This window comes from Chaetodon auriga, chromosome 3 (assembly GCF_051107435.1).
Source record: "Chaetodon auriga isolate fChaAug3 chromosome 3, fChaAug3.hap1, whole genome shotgun sequence".
NCBI classification, from domain to species: domain Eukaryota; kingdom Metazoa; phylum Chordata; class Actinopteri; order Chaetodontiformes; family Chaetodontidae; genus Chaetodon; species Chaetodon auriga.
Genome location: NC_135076.1, coordinates 18846614 through 18863344, shown reverse-complemented (window position 1 = coordinate 18863344; position 16731 = coordinate 18846614). Strand labels below are relative to the sequence as shown.

The 16731-nt window shown below is 40.3% G+C and overlaps 2 protein-coding genes across 4 annotated transcripts in view; one reads left to right on the top strand and one right to left on the bottom strand.

The window, feature by feature from the left end:
• cacna1ea (calcium channel, voltage-dependent, R type, alpha 1E subunit a) overlaps window positions 1–8205 on the bottom strand; it is a 95825-nt gene extending 87620 nt beyond the window's left edge. The window contains exon 1 of the mRNA XM_076725965.1: window positions 8137–8205. The gene's annotated coding sequence lies outside the window, so the exon portion shown is untranslated. The remainder of the gene's footprint in view (window positions 1–8136) is intronic.
• A 1212-nt stretch (window positions 8206–9417) lies between these two features.
• Window positions 9418–16731, top strand: part of cep350 (centrosomal protein 350) — a 33547-nt gene continuing 26233 nt past the window's right edge. For 2 of the 3 annotated variants that reach the window (XM_076725964.1, XM_076725962.1), the window contains exons 1-8: window positions 9418–9732; window positions 12283–12365; window positions 12542–12585; window positions 12735–12843; window positions 12936–13101; window positions 14743–15395; window positions 15511–15624; window positions 16361–16489. In XM_076725964.1, the coding sequence (XP_076582079.1) occupies window positions 12287–12365; window positions 12542–12585; window positions 12735–12843; window positions 12936–13101; window positions 14743–15395; window positions 15511–15624; window positions 16361–16489 (1294 nt within the window). In that variant the 5' untranslated portion in view covers window positions 9418–9732; window positions 12283–12286. Of the gene's footprint in view, window positions 9733–10811; window positions 10828–12282; window positions 12366–12541; window positions 12586–12734; window positions 12844–12935; window positions 13102–14742; window positions 15396–15510; window positions 15625–16360; window positions 16490–16731 lie in introns of those variants that run through there. The other variant, XM_076725963.1, reaches the window with a different exon arrangement.

The following is a 16731-nucleotide window of genomic DNA, read 5'->3' as shown; positions in this document are numbered from 1 at the left end:
GAGGCAAAGTTCCCACCCTGCCAGTCGTTTTTAATTAATTAGTTATTTTTTTTATTCCACTTAGGATCCTTACTGACTGGAGTGACCTGAATCTGCAAGAAATCAGTCTTTTATCAATAAATACATAAAGCACACTTCAGGATTTTCTCTACATAAAGCAAAAATCAGTGATGTTGCTAGTGTCTGACTGACCATGAACATTACTTCTGACACCTTAAATCGCTGCTCTCTGCAGGGTTAATGGTATATAATAACAATGCTGCAGCTCTGGAAACCAGAGAGGAATGGGACCATGCGTAAAGTGGCTATATACTTGAAGCACACTTTTACAGTTTCTCTTTTTAAGGCCAACAATCAATAATGTTTCTAGTGTCTGACTGGCTATGCACATTACTTCTGACACCTTAAATCTCCACTTTCTGCAGGGTTAATGGTATATAATGACAGTGCTGCTGCTCTGCAATCCAGAGAGCAATGGCACCATGGGTGAAGTGGCTTTAATTGTAGCTGCTTAATGAATACAAGCTGGGCCTCCAACAGAGTTAGAGAACACCTGGAAAACACCAGTCCTGCCCTCTTTTCTCTCTCCCCAGCTTTACTGAGTGCTTCAAAATGATGCCCATACACAGTGAGGCTCATTCAGATAAGGCCAGTGAAAAATGTAGGTATGAATGTATACATATTTGTCCGTACAATTGTCCATTATGTGGTTGCTGGCAAGAGGAGGTTTGTCTGAGAAATGGAGGGGAAACCTCCATTGATCCGGCACTCTCTGAATCCATTTTGCAAATTATATTTTCAAACTGGCTGAATAGGAATGCCAACACGATTAGCTGATATATAGGGATGTTTGGATCTGGGTATAATATTGCCAGAAAAGCACCAGCCACATGTACAGACAAACTAAACAGACTCAGAACGCAGCTATATTTATGATCAGCAAAAATAAAACAGGCTGGTATAAATATTTAAGCATCAAAACCTATTTGCCAGACTTGAAAGGTAGAAGAAGCAATTCTTTGTGACAAATATGGTTAGTAAAGAGTTGAATGACAAACTAGGCCTCTTCTAGAAGATGACATTCACTAAAATGGACACAGACATTGATGTCAGGCAAAAAAGTATATATGACTAGAAACATTATCTGTGTATTGCCACAAGCACAAGGCTGCTTTTAAACTCCAGTTCTTATCAGCAAAAAGAGTGCAAATGGCTTGTTTACAACTTATACAAACACTTGACTTATAAATAGACATTTTATGTATGTTGCTGATCATTGGTTCTTTTTATATATATTCATACATGCACCATTTTTTGCACATATTTGTACACATAATAGTAGGGCCAATTCTTAACCTTCATTTGTTCATCTTTGTTGTCCTAGCTGTTATGTTTATTCCTGTGTAAGTTCACTTTCTTGTATGGGCCCCAAAGACTGTTTACAACATGGATGTAGTCTCTGTGACATCACATATAAGTTTCTGAAGTGCCATTGTGAAGACCAGTATCGTGTCTGTCCATTAAATATGAAGCCACAGCCAGCATCCAGTTAGCTTGACTTAGTATAACAGCTAAGAAACAGTTAGCCCAGCTCTGTCCACCTGCAAGCGCCTCTAAAACTCATTAACTAACAGCTAACTTTAGACGTGCTGGTAGAACTTTTTACCTTTTTTTCTTAACAGCCAAGAAGTGAAAACGTATTTCCCCAAACTTCTCACTGCTCCTTTTGTCATGAAAAAGAGGGGCAAAATTGAAAAGAATGTTTTGTGACCAGGAATGAGGACAAATTATTGTACAATATGATCAAATGAAGGTAACAGCGGAAATTTTCGCAAACATCTTTCTTTATTCCCCCCTCCTTTATGCGACCATTATCATGACCATTAGTACAAGTTGGCCCATGTCGCCAGTCCAGACAGACCTTCACCACAGAGCTCCAAAAAACACCCACACTGCAAAACATCAAGGCTCAGCTGCTTCCTCTGCACTCCACTGTGGTCGCTGCACCCAATTATCAAAACCATACTGCCAAGAAAGTTGACTTTGGTTTGATATAATTCTCCTAATTAGCTTTTAAGAGGCTGGTGGTTGATTATCTTTCAACCTCAGTCTTCAGCTTTCATACTGCCATTATCTGAAATTGTTCACAAACATCTAATGGGTTACTCACAGCTGTGTGGTGACTTTCCAGCTACTTAAATCAGAAAAAAGTCAGCAAACGAATTTACGCCTTTGACGAAATCGGAATCACAATATTAGAGCGACCAAGTTCTTTTTACGTTCTCTGCTGGAGAGCCAGGTGTCTGCAAGGTCACTAATGAGGAATGAAGGTGAGGCTGAGGCAGGCGAGGAACCTTCTCACACCTGCTGCTCCCAACAGCCCACACAACTGCCTGATTACACATCGTGTTTCACCACATCCTCCCCTCAACCTGCATGTCAACCTGCTGAATGGCCAAACATGTGTCAGGAAGTGTCATGTCACCTGAACCTACACTAATGGGCGATGTGTTTGAAAGGAAATCAGGCAGAAAATTTGAGCCAGCTGCGAATAACTATCATGTTTGCAACAATGTGCAGGAGATTCAAATACAATGTAAAGAACTCTTGAGGACAGCTTCAAGGGTCCAAAAGGGGAATCAAGGAAATACATTTTGTGTCAGAAATCTGTTCATTTCCTTCACAAATACCTATCCTGATTGATTGTCGTTAAAAGGACAAATTGCTGTTCTTTTTTTCTAGATGCCAACAACATTTCCTATTACTCAAGTTTTTGTAAATGTAATCTCTCATCATATTGGTAAAATACAAGAATATGACGATAAGATAGCAGGTTAACAGAGGTAAGAATAAGAAATCTTTTCATGTGATGCATTTAGAGTTTAAATGTGAACATACAGGAAGACAGAGACTCTTAGGAGTTAACACAGGGCAAAGAACAATATTCAGTACAAACGTATGACTCAAGTGAGTCAACATCATAGTATTCAGTCATTTCTGGTCACACTCTATGCTGTGGTTTATTTTACAGCTTTGTTTGCTTTGTACAAACACAAGAACAAATACCAATTAAACTGAACTGAATAGACAGCTCATCCAGAAGTCAGGAACAATGACTCTTATAAATACCACAGTGGCTTTAAGACATGCAGCAAATGAATGTGTAAGAAGAATGCATATGAGAAGAATGAGAAGTCTAATTGTCTCTCAGTCCGCTACCGTCTAACTTTGAGCAGTGGCTCACTCAAAATGCAGCCGCTGCATATTACTGTTCTGTATTATACTGAGTGCATTAGGCAGTGCCAACATCTACATATTAAATTTACAACTCCCTATTATACACTGTGGTGCATTACAGTGACCAAACGGGAGCAACAAATATGCAAATGTATGGATTGCTACGGGCAAATGTACATTAAACACTTCCAGATGTAGCATCAAGGTTCAGAAAACAAAAGACAAACCAGATGTTTCTGCACACCACACTAACAAGACTATAACATGTGTAGGGTGAAAGAGCACGTGTAGCACAGTTGTGCTAATGAGTCAAATGTGGCAGTAAATATCAATGAAACAAGCAAATAGCAAAATAACCCCAAAATGAACCCCTGTACTCTGCTTATCTGAACCATCCTCTCTATCAAACATAGTCACATTTAGCTACTCCTACTTCCCATCCAAAACTGATGCACATGTGTTTTTTTTTTTCTTTTGTTTTGTTTTTTTTTTTTCAGTTTAGTATTTGCAAGAGGTCATCCCCTCCCAAAATTCAATGATAATCGCCGAAGGATATAAGGATAATAAACCAAACCAGCAAAACTTTTCCATTGCACCTTGCCAGCACAGTCTATTCCACCCACAGCAAGGTCCCTCTGCTTGTACTGTTGCCTCTATCTTATTATAATTCATTTCCTCTGTATGTGGAAAGAATTGAATGCATGACAACCTACACATTCTGCTGTAATGCCTTCCACAGACGTGTTAATGCTACACTGATCTTGTTCATCCCGTATGTGTGCTATGAATTCCCTTTGTGGTCCTTCCTTCCTGTAATTTTTTGGAGTTTTCTGTGCACGTTTTCATATTTCATATTTTCCATTTCACAGTCTTTATATTCTTTTTTTTTTATTATCCCATTATGTTTGTTTGCACATATATGCTACATGCTTTTTTCCATAGTTTCCACTCATATATCTGTTTAATGCTCCCACTGTACAGCATGGTGCTATGCTTGCCATTCATGTCATGCATCCATTTGCTTCAGTCTAATTTTCATTCCACAATTCTTTGCTCTATTCTTCCATTGTGATATGTTATTCTGTGACAGCGACAACCCAATTTCCCTGCAGGGTTTATTAAAGTTTCATATTATTATTATGTAAGTGTTGTGCCATAAAGACCGAATGGCCTCAGTTTGAATAGATTAGTTCAATCAAGCCTGAGACAGACGTGACAGAGAACATAAAGGGGAACTGACCTTGTAGATTAGTTTACAGTGTTTTCTCTTACATTTTGCTTTGCACTACACCTCTCAGCTCTCAGCAGGAGTTTGAAAAGTTTGCCAGTTTGACATTTTTCCTGCTTTGTGTTGGTTTTCTTCAATCATTTATTTAGGCATCTATCAGGCATTTCGTCTTAAAATGCAGACAGGTATATCATGACATTCTCAACGGGATCCTACTGCTGTGATGACCTTCCAAGAGAGACCATTACTTAACACCACTGACACATCAGATCAGTAATGATCAACACTCCTAACAGGCAAGCCACACTATTATGGTCCAGTCACTGGAGGTAAAGTAGGCTCATGGTGAAGGGCTAGAAGATAAGGAACCTTCATACGGTGGTATATGATGCATTTCCTGACCCCCAGTGCTGTAATGATCATTTTAGACATAATCTGCTACCTAAACATATGTGACAAAGTGTAGTAAGACAACAACATAAGATTAGAGGAAATATCTACTACCCAGTACAGAGCAAGGTAAAAACTCTGCCATTAAAAAGCATTAATCACTCACTTTTGTTTGTTTTTCAGGTCTTGAATTCTGTGCTGAAATAGTGGACAATTTTTCAAACAAGAAATTCTGCAGTGCTTTGGGGGAACAGGAAGGTGAAAAGGTACTGTACACTCTGATGTCCCATATGTGAACGCCTCATAAAGTTTCAATAATGTTTGGTGAACAAGGAAGCCGAGAAAGGGTTTTGACTCCAACCCAGTGTCTGTGAAAACACTCTTGAAATAGTCCAGCAAAGTATATCATCATCTTTGTCAGTGGGACCACAATGAGAAAACCCAGTGGTATACTTTGACAGCTATACAATGATACAAGGCCTTAGATGGTGGCTGCCTATAACATTAGAGATGAACAATATTTTACAGCTTGCAGTAGACTTTGTAACTTAAAGGAGTAGTTTGTCATTGTAGAAAATGAAGCCTAGTGCTGTTAGGTTTCTTCTGAAATGAGATACTTTGCATCACAGGCAGGTTCTGATGTCCAGCTGAGCAGCTGCTATATGTAAAAACATGCTCCACTGCTCATTTGGATGATTTTTGTTGCAATTCTGCTTTTCAGCTCAGACAGTTTTACTTCTGTGCAGAGTTAATTGAATAACACATTGATATAAATATCAACTGATTAAATTTAATGGAATTTGACCGCAGAAGTAATTGAATTCTGTGGAAAGGAATGTCGGAGCATAAAATCGTAGAAAAGGCATTTAGTGCATCATGTCTGCACAATTACATTACAGCATTCCACCCTTATACGTATGATATTAGGAAGAATGTCTTGGACACACAGATTATAGCTGTGCACTAATATTTCCACAGGGAACACACACAAAAAAAGCCCACTGACTTTTAAATCTTTGCCAAATGAATCCAGAAATCTGTGGTAAAACAACCCTGTACTTGAAACACACCAAGTTCATAAAAACACATAAATGAATGAGCACTGATTATAACTGCTCTGAGATAAAACATGTTAGTATACACACACACACAGAGCTACACGTAGGTATCTGTTGCATTCATTACTCAGATCCAATGTCAGGCTCAACGTAAAGCCACTACATTATTGCACGTGAAATTAAATCACTGTCATGAAATCGTTACCTGTGAAACGATTTGTTTTCTCAAACAGTAGCTCTTGGGGGGGGGGGGGGGGGCGGCATCCAGCACGTGAAGCAAAGTCATTTGCGAATACTGTCTGTCCCAGATGTGGTCACACCAATTAGCAAAACACTGCGCCTTCGTTAAGATACCCATGGTACTCCTAAAGGATTATTGGTGAAAACAAACGCGTATCGACATCTGAACAAACTAAGTAGTCACCAAGTCTTTAGACCTTAGTCTTTTGACTGCCTTTTATTTTCAATGCATGGGATGGTGGACATTCATTACATGCATATTTATTTGCCAAGCGTTTAGCAGAATGACTGACAGAATGTATCAGCTAAACATGAATTTAGTGTGCGTCTTGACGCTATAAAAGATATGATTAATCGCCCTTGCCTGTGATGAATCACAGTTATTCAGTATTTTAAATATGTATTGTAGGCAGTCAAAGGAACATGCAGCTTGTTTTAGTTCAAGAGGTACAGCCAGGTTCAGATTTATAGAATAGAGGCACTAATTTATACACCATGAAAACCAATTTGCACCCCTTCCAAGGAGAGTGGTGTTATTCAGTCTGAACAATCAGAGCACTTGACAAGAAAAGATTAACAAAAGACAATAACAGGAAAATATAGCCAAAGTAGACCAGGGGGGTGGTGAGTGACAAATGTTAATGTGATGAAATAATTGACAAGACACTCCAGAGGAGCGGGATTGATCCAAGCAATGGTCCATTTTCCCCCATTCAAAAGAAGACCACTCAATCAGCTGTAGCACAAAGCTGATCACGCTGCCTATTGAACCACTAAACGGTAACTGGGTATTGCGGGAGATTGCATGTCTGTGCTTATAAGGCTCAACTTCAGGAGATAGAGAGATGTGAAGTGATGAAGTCAACTGGGAACACAGACGGTTTGCCTCCAGCAGACTGTCACCCAAAACACAAACACTGATAATTCCAGCTGCCTCTTCCTTTATTGTCAAACTCCCATGACTTGAGAAAACGGGCTGTCGTGCTACTTCTGATGGATTTGTTTTTCTGAATACAGTACATCACAACGATGGATCCCTTTTCAAGAAGATAGTAAAACAACACATAATGTTTGATAGAGCCCTAGGTCTTAGAGATGTAAGGGCAAACAGCCAAGATGACGGATGGACGATGCAGGCAAATCGTGGCATTTTATTATCTCAGACCTCTATCAGCACCTTGTCAGACACACACTTCCTTTCTATTCAGTGCAGTAAATGTAGTCTCGATTTTCTCATCTTTAATTAATTCCTCCCTCCTTGAGGTAATGATCGCTGCCTCTGAGATTGAACTGAGGAGATTTCTTTTCCTGCACCTGAAATTTTGTCATTATCTGCTCTAGGTCCACTTGGTAATTACCATAACCTAATTCAAGTCTGCCTCCGAGTGGCCCTCGACACTGACACCTGCTCTGTCTTCTTGTATCAGCATGAGTCCAAAGATTAAATCTCCTGTCACTGGTAGAAGCCAAAGTGGTAGGGCTTTGTGCTTTCTCCCAGTCTTAGCAGATTGATAATTGTCATATTTTGTGGACTAATTAAGTGTACAATAAGCCAAGGTGAGTGGAGCTGAAAAACAGCTTCCTGCCAGGACCAAACATTGAGAAAAAACATGGATCTGCCCTCCACAGTCTTATCTTAAAGGCAAAAAGTAATACAGAGAAACACCTAATTGAAAAAAATCACCTGCTGTTGAATTATAGTGTCAAAAAACATGTTTTTATACCACCAAAACTGCAGGCTGTTATGTCACAAGTCACATAAAAGCTTCACAACCCTGCATTTATTTCATGGACAGGCATTATCACAGAAGACTGAAGGAAGACTTCTCAGTATGGATCCCTGTACCCTGCTCCCCTGGGTGGCACCAAGCAAAACACCTGCCAAAAAAGCTTTACTTGTCGGCTAGGCGATGAGCTCAACGCAGTCGCGTGTTTCTAACCAAACACCTGTTAGAAAATAGGAAATCAGGCAGCATGTCTTACCTAAAAAGAGAGAAGCCCTTTCCATTTCGTCACCTTTCCTCAGAAAATGAAAATGTGGTAGCAGATACGACCACGTACGCCGTACTATCCCCCTGCTGCCAGTACGGAGAGAGAGAGAGAGAGAGAGAGAGAGAGAGAGAGAGAGAGAGAGAGAGAGAGATCCCTGCCAGGTTATTAGCCGGGGGGAATCAGGGGAATTGGAGCAGTTGCCAGTTACAGCACCTTTTATTGATAGGATCCAGAAAAACAATTAAATCCGCTATTATATGGCCGATTAGAAATCTTAATCAAATTTCGTGCCATGTGTTTAACTCCACGTGAATATGAAGCTAATAGAGAGCCCATAAAAGCACAGTACAGGTAGCCTACTTGTTGTCGTCTGCGTGGTCAAACATGCAGCCATAACCTGGAAACCTGGCTCTCTGGCTCCAGGTTGCACTGCAGTTTATATGTTTATGACACACGCAGCTGTTAACAGTGAGCACACATCCTGCCATCAAAGTAGTTCGCTCATTTTCAAAATGTGCGCTCCATTTGTCGCCATAGGGAAAACAATAATAATCTCCATACACACTATCAGTCTAATAAAAAAAATGGAGCAATATCACGTGTTGGAAAATGACCCAAATGAACTGGACTTGACGTTAGCGAATGAAGTTTTGTTCTCGTTTTTTTTGAATGAGTGGAGCGTTCAGTTAATTTGTATGTGTCCATGTGTGTCTCTGTGTGTGTGATACACTTTCAGGCCGCTAGGTGGCAGTAAATGCAAATAAATCGTAGTGATAAAGCCGTCTCTGCCCTATGAGGTATGCAGTCTATGGCTCTGACTAGTCAGTGATTTTTCAGTTCGCCCTGCTTTAACGTTTGAAAAAAATAAACTCAGTAATGTTTCAAATAACTTTCAAATGTATGCAGCACATTAATTTTTGTTGTATGTATTGAATGTATATTTATTCTGTCATAATTATACATTAATATATGGTTTTATTTTACATTGTTTTTATCTTTGTATTTCCTTTTTACTAATTATTTAATTCATTGTGTAATTTCCCTAATTGTTTGACTAAATATTTGACTGTTTGAGTATCCCTTTGTATCTACCTTATGGAAATATAGTGCAGTCATAAGGCAAATATGCCGTTATAATTGATGTGGTTGTGTGCGCGCTCGCGAGGTGGGCGGGTAGTGGTGTCAGCGTTTGACGTAATCCAACGCTCGCGATATTTCAGTCCCAGTTACCTACCCTTCTTGGATACCTCTGTTTCACTGTTGAGGAACATCAACATAGTAACCCGGGAAAGGCAACCTCAGAAGCGGGTAGCGACATTTCTTTTTCGGAATCTCACCGCTGACCAGGATATTTGGTTGCATGGACAAACGCTGAGACAACAATAATGGGTTCATGCCGCTAGAAAAAGTTGCTAGCTTAGTTGGCACAACTGTTAGCTAACATTGGTTTGCTAACGTTAGCTGGCTGACGTTAGCAAACAGACAGCTGAGCGAAACTGAAGAAGTCCGGAGAAGTTTGGATTATCTTAACACGAGGAACTCAGCATGAATATGGCCATCTAGACACGTCGGATCTTTCCCCCAAAGGTATATGTTCTGTCTCTCCAAAGAAGTGTTTATCTAAGTTAATTCATGACTTTCCTCTTCGCTAGCGGTAACATAAACTCTCTCGAGTTGGCGGCTCCGACTATTCCCTGGACCACAGACATTTCGAAATAAGTCATCTTGAAGTCTAGTGTTAGAGTGAGTTGTAGGCACAATTTTCGGGTTTACAACGATTGTGCTAGAAAACAATCATGGTTCTTTACGAGTGGAGGGCATTTTATTAATAATTAGGTTTTATGAAACAGCACTACCCTGATTTTTTGTTCACACCCCAAAGTAGATAAGCGATGGCTTATGGTTGCAAGGGCGAGTAATTCCTGGACAGGGTGTTTCAGTCGTATCCTTGACACAGGTCTTCTCTTGACTGTAACTTGGGGAGTCATATGACTATTAGTTGTGATTTTATTCTGTATTTTTATGGTGTATCATATTCAATAATGGAAGCGCTGTCGTTAGCAACAACGGCAACTTGCTTTTGGATAGCCCTTCTTTAAGTTCTCATGTACTATTAGTGTGAAGCCACCTACTTCACGCTCTCGATGTAGTACAACATAATCTTAAAAACATGAAGTCACTGACTGGAGGTTAAACCTCCCAGCGACCTATCCGGGGACTGAAAAGGCGATGCTAGGGATGTAATGTAATACAATCTCGACTTACTACGATAGAGTGAGGGTGATTAAAGTTAAAGTCAGTACAACCCATGTAGAGTCAAAGATGGCACATTCATTCTTCCTCACTCAGTGGCTGGAGTGCTGGTAGGCAGCCTTTAGCACAGTTGTGACACTAGTGGTCGGAAGCTATATTGCAACAGTCTATGTACACACATGAGTGTTTTTGCGACGTAAGTGTCCAGCCATCAGTGGCAGCACCGAGCGACTACTGCCGAGCAACGCTGCAGTTGGTAAGCGAAGAAGAAGTTATGCGCCATCTTGGATTTTACACTGCTTGTATTTGCTTTCATGGAAATCACCCGCACTCGATTGGGGAAATTATGTGTTTGTCAATTATCGCTGGCCCGACATTGTCTTTACTTTTCCTGAAAGGTCACTAATGGACTCACCTTCCATCCGACGAGTGTGTTTTTTTAATTTCCTTTCGTTAACGAACTTTATGAGCTCTAAATGCATGGACTGTATGTGTTCACACTGGCAGCGATGCGGGACGGGTATACAGTACTGTAATCTTGGATCGAGCCTGCCGTTTGTATACTCTTTGGTTGTCAGCTTGAATGAATCAGCTTGACATCGGTAGTAAGTTTGTCTACAAACGTTAATTACTGACGCTAAGTTAACTTCGAACAGAGAACTGTTTTATGTAATGCTGGCGTGTGCACTTCTCAGCTCATGTCACAACTTTGCCAGAAGTAGCTAACGTCAGTTTTTCTCGATAGTCAAGATGACAACTTGAAAACCTTCGTTCCTTGTTTGAATATTCTAACGTTACGTATAGTTAACAGTATAGCATTTCATAAGCTCTTGGCCCTCCTACCGCGAGTTTTGGATTCAGTCCCATCTGGAATGCAGATATCAGGAAAGACACAGACTATTGTGTAGTCTGGTTTGATAAATATAATATAATTCACGCTGTCTGATATGTTAATTTGAGTTTATAGTCATGGTCATCAGTGTATGGCTATCTAAATATGGGTAGTGTTTTTACTAAAAAATTCTGATGATGTAGAAGCAGAGATTAATTTACTTTTCTTTCTTTTTATTCTCTCAGTCTGCCGTGATGGCCTCAGGGTTGTGTCACGTGATCGTTATGAGTAAAAGGCATGACTTATGAAGGAAGTCTTATGACTCAAGGAGTGTTAAATATCTGTACAAAAGTTAACTAATTATGTTGGATTTGCTTTTAGATCCGTGGTGCAATATATTTATACATTTAAGTGACCACTATTGTCTCAAGAAGACGGTTCCTTATTCAGAAATTCAACAGAAAACTCTTTAACATAATTTTGCTGTTGCCTTAATTATAGTATACCTAAGTAGGACCAGACAACTGTGCTCTAGCATTTACAGGTGTTTAAAGTAAACATCACAGAGCTGACATGTGACAAGTTCTGCTTTACTTCCCTCATGGAAATCTTTTGAGGAATGTGTTGTTGTAGAACCTGTTTTAAAAGGCAGGGTGACGTTAGTCTGCTGTTGACAAGTTGTCGTAATACTTACATATGCTATGCAAAGAATTAATTTGGCTATACACAGTTGTTATCATGTTGCGCATGTATTGCAGTTCCTTGTAAAGACTTATATCTCTAAGTCTTGTTTCTGTTGGAGCCATTTTCTGTTTTGACAGTGTTTGATCATTCTGTTTCTGTATGTTGTTCCTGGTTTTGGTTTCAGTTAATGTTTTTGGTTTTAACTGCCAGTTTGCCGAGATGTTATTCAGACTGTGTATATGGTATACAGTATAAGAGTACAAGAGCATATGCTTTCAATGATGTTTTGTGTTGAACTCATTTATGTCAGTTTTACCTTTGCTCAGTATTGGTTTTCATTATTTGCCTGTGTCTAATCTTGGCTGCAGGCAAATGGGAGAGATGAGGAGCAGCAGGAGGACTGAGGTGTCTCCCGCTGCTCAGCAGCTCACAGATCACAATACTGGAACAGGTGTGTTTTTCAAAACAAACAAGAATGCAGTTCAGTTGTAATTGTGCTTATTTCAAAGGTCTTATGATCAATATATTTGAATTCTGAAATTCATAATCTAAATATTTCATATGACTTGTTTACATAGCAAGAGATTCCATATCACCGGCTGTAATGAATTTTGTTTTCTTTGTCAGAGCTGACAAATGCATGGAAAAGTTTTGCTCAAACCAAAGCTGCTGTAAGTACACCTGGAGTAGTTTTCAGATCAAATTTACCATTTCTAAAAGTAATGAAATACAGTCTGAAATATCTAATGAAGATGGATGATGACTTCTTTTCATCTTCACATAAGTCAGAAGTCTGACAATGTGCATTCTCCCTCTGTAGTTGCGGCATATAGAAAATCGTCTAGAGGCAGCTCCAGGGACCGGGGTTCTCCTGGAATCTGTCATGGACCCACCCAAGAAGAAGTCCTCCAGGACTGTCCGTTGCAGGGGTGAGTTACAAAGCTACATTTTCAATAATCGTTGTCATTAGTTAAATTATACACTTAAACTTTAACTATTTTAACTTTGCTGTCTATCTCAGATGGACAACAAGCTGGTGGCAGTGGAGGGTCTTCAAAGCGCAGGGGGCATAGTCAGCAGAGTCCAGAAAAGAGCAGCTCACGTAGCCCTCTGAGAAATACCACCCAGGACAGCAATGTCCGCAGGAACAATAGTGTGGAGTTCAGGGAACCACTGGCCTCCTACAGGTACAAATACTGCACTAAAACTTATTCATGAAACATTCTTAGCCACCTCTTACTATATTTGGATAGGAGGGTATTTTCTGTCATACTCAGGAATGGATTTAGGAATGGATTTATAAAAATCAGGATGTTCTGTAGCATTATAAATATTTTTCACAGTGCCTAAGTTGAATGAATGGAAAGAAACTATGCTGCCAGCAAGAGCTAGCAAGAGCACAGAATTTGGGTAAAATATAAACTAATATCTGGAAAAATTCGAACAGATTTCCACTGGCACTAAGGAAAGTAAAACTATACCTACAAGTATACAGCTTTTAGTTAACATATATACCAAAACAATTATATTAATGTTAACATTTTAAATTACATGAAAATGATAGTAATCTAGTCATGTTGTCTAGTGTGTGTGTTGTGGCGAGTAAGAACAGAATAAGATGTCTTTATTCCCCACCTGGGCTGTGATAGTTTAATTGTAATAATTGTGTCACCTCATTGTTTTAACCTAATACATCAGGAGAGCTCTTTCACCTACATAACAGTCAGCCCCCAACGTTCTTTACTCTTCAAGACCTCCATTCAGAGACCGGATGTTCTTGGCATCTCCTCTGAATAGCTGGCAGCTGAGTAGCTCACAAATACTTAAGTAGCTCAAGGCTCCATTGTCTACGGTGATACTGGAAAAACCTGTTTTGTTTCTAGTATTGTCACTCAGTGTAACAGAACTACAAATTTTCAAATGTGAATATGTTGCACATTTACAGTAAATAGTATGAATTGCATATCATGTGTTGTTTGTTGTTTGCTAAAAATATAAATGTTTGAATTTCAACTAAAGAATTTTTTTGGAGATATTTTTATATTAACAATGTATGAAATGATAATGTAAAGAACTTAAAATATTATTACTTGCATGTGCATCTGAGCTGACCTTCAGCTCATTGTTTCACTGTCAGGTCAGTAACTTTACTGTTTTGTTCACTCACACCACTCTCGTATCGTTTTCGGCTGCAACAGGCAAATGTTTTCAGTGAAAAGGCTCTAACAGGCACAGCAGACAGATAGAGTGAGCAACATGTTGGTGAACATAGTGGAGCCCTCAGCAGCTGAAGCAGAAGCTGAAGCTTAGCAGCAGCCAGATATTTCCCTATGAAGCTGGTAGAGACTGAAAGCAGAGATAAAGGAGAATGAGAGCATGTAAGCATGAGAGTAAGCAGTTTTTTGACAGCAGTGAAAATGTTTTTGTTAAGGAAGAAAAGTCTTGAAAATGAAATTCAGCTGTTTTTTATTTTATATTTTGCTATTACTTGCAAATGTACAGAATTGTAGATGATATTCAGATGACTTTCTGATGTTATTTGACATAGAGAGCCACCAGTAATCTTTTTCTGCAATCAGGTCAGTGAAGGCAGCATAAGATATGAGTAACCAAAACTTCAGAATTCCGCCCTTTCTTGTCATTATTGTTGTACATTTTTAATAGTTTTCATTGTTTAACTACAGTGGCGTCTTGAGTGACTATGTCAGTCCCTCTATACGCTTTGACCACCCATAAATGTGCACTTCTGTACACTCAGTTAGTGGTAAATTAAGAGTAAATCATCTTAAATCTCCTTCCTGATCCCATGTAATCTGGTTTGTCTCCAGAGAGGCCACCCCTCCACCACATCCCTCTGCTCAGCTGGAGGCCTACAGTCTGCAGTCAGTGCCAGGGTCTTTGTACCCATCCTCTCCACCTCCCTCAGACCCTCTGCTCAGCCAGCTGGTCTACCAGAGAGACACCAGGGACAAACAGACGGACAGGGACCTGGACAGCACACACTCCTCAGCTCTGGAGAGCACTGAGGTCCACTACCTCAATGACCAGGCAGCCCTGGTCACCCTGAGGACTGCTGGAAACCAGTCACATTTCACAGGTGGAAGAGTCCCTGCAAGCGAGGGGCCAGAGGACGAAAGCACTCCCAAAGCACAACTTGGCATGGATAGCAAAGAGTCAAGCCCATGTCTAGCTCCAGCCCCAGGCTCCATACACCGAGGGGAGAGCACACCCTCCACCAGTCCTGGCTCAGTTTCCCAGCGGTTGGAGAACCTAAGGCGACATCAGCCTGATGATAAGCTGGAGAAGCTCAAAGAACGTATTCGCAGGCAGAGGCAACATCTGGAGGAGGCTGCAGAGAGAGAGAAGCTGCTGGAACAGCCTGTTATGGCGGCCATGGGGAGAGACACTGCTGATACTAGTAACGTGCCCACAGCCAAAATACGGAAAGTTGCAGCTGCACCGCCTGCACCTATATACAAAGGTACCATGAGTGTAGAAATGCATCCCAAACTCTACCTTTTGTTGTTTGTTTGATCTAAGCCATATAGTAGGAAACAGGATGAAATGACTTACATCTTCAGTCCTTTGCCTCTCAGGTTTTAACAGCACTGAGACAAAGATCCGGACTCCTGATGGGAAAGTTTGGAAGGAAGAGGAGTTTCATAACCTCAGCAGAGAAATATACCGAGACCTGTCACAAAAGTTTGCTGGTAAGAATACGACACAAACATTGGTATGATTCCTTACTTGTTACATTTTCTTCTATAGTCAGGATTTCGCAGATTTTTAATGTACTCGTGTTTTGACCTGGGCTTGGAGTTGCGATTCTGAACAGAGTTTTGTGTGATGAATGGTAGTGATTAGTGATCTCTGACAGGCTTGGGTCCTTGTACTGTATGTTCCTGGGCTTTGGTCCAGGTTTTAAGACCATGTGGCATCAAATATCAAGAGCTGTCTGAAAAACTGCATAAGCAAGCTAATGATTGCACCTGAATGTATGGTATTCTGGCCGTCATCTGCAAGGAAGTCAGCTTGCAGTTGGATAAGGGAAAATCGGTTTGGATGTGCTGCTCAATTAAATTCTGTATCAGGAAACAGTTGGAGTTGTATTGATCTGTGAGATGCACAAACCAATATTGTAGCTGCTGTTTTCCATAGTGGAGTTAAGTATGCCACATGTTACATAAACACACATGATTCATGCCAATAGTCTTTGGTTTCTATTACCAGAGACTTTTGACTCCGGAGCACAGGGCTTGTGTTTTTCAGCAAACTTGCATCTTTTAATTTAAATAAGAAAGATTTGCCAGGCTGTGTTACTTTGTGGCTTTTGTCTGTGAAGATTCTCATTCATCCAGGTCATGGTACTCCTTGCTTCTTGCTTGGCTTAAAAAACCAACTGGGCTTGGTTGTGGCTTATTCTCTGGATGTTTCTTCTGTGTACAGAGACCACCAGATACACACATCAGCAGCAGAGGGAACAGAGAGCAGACAGGTCCAAAGAGAAGAGGCCTCCCAAGCCAGTCAGGAAGGTCCACAGAGCTGCCCCTTCCTCTGACCTAAATGCGAAACCAGGTATAATAATCCTCTTTTATGTGAGAAGGCCAACCCACCCTCTGATCTGTTTTTAATTAGTGACACTAGGAAAGCTAAGCATGTGAAACAGCCCTGACAGGAGTTTATCAATGGTCATAACGCATGGTCCAAAACCAAGAACCTCAAACACTGAACTGTCAGTGTGCTTAAAAGGGTTTTCTCAACTGGCTTTGCCACTCTATTGTCTGTGCCCTTTAATTCAGCTGTGTTTCTTATCTGCC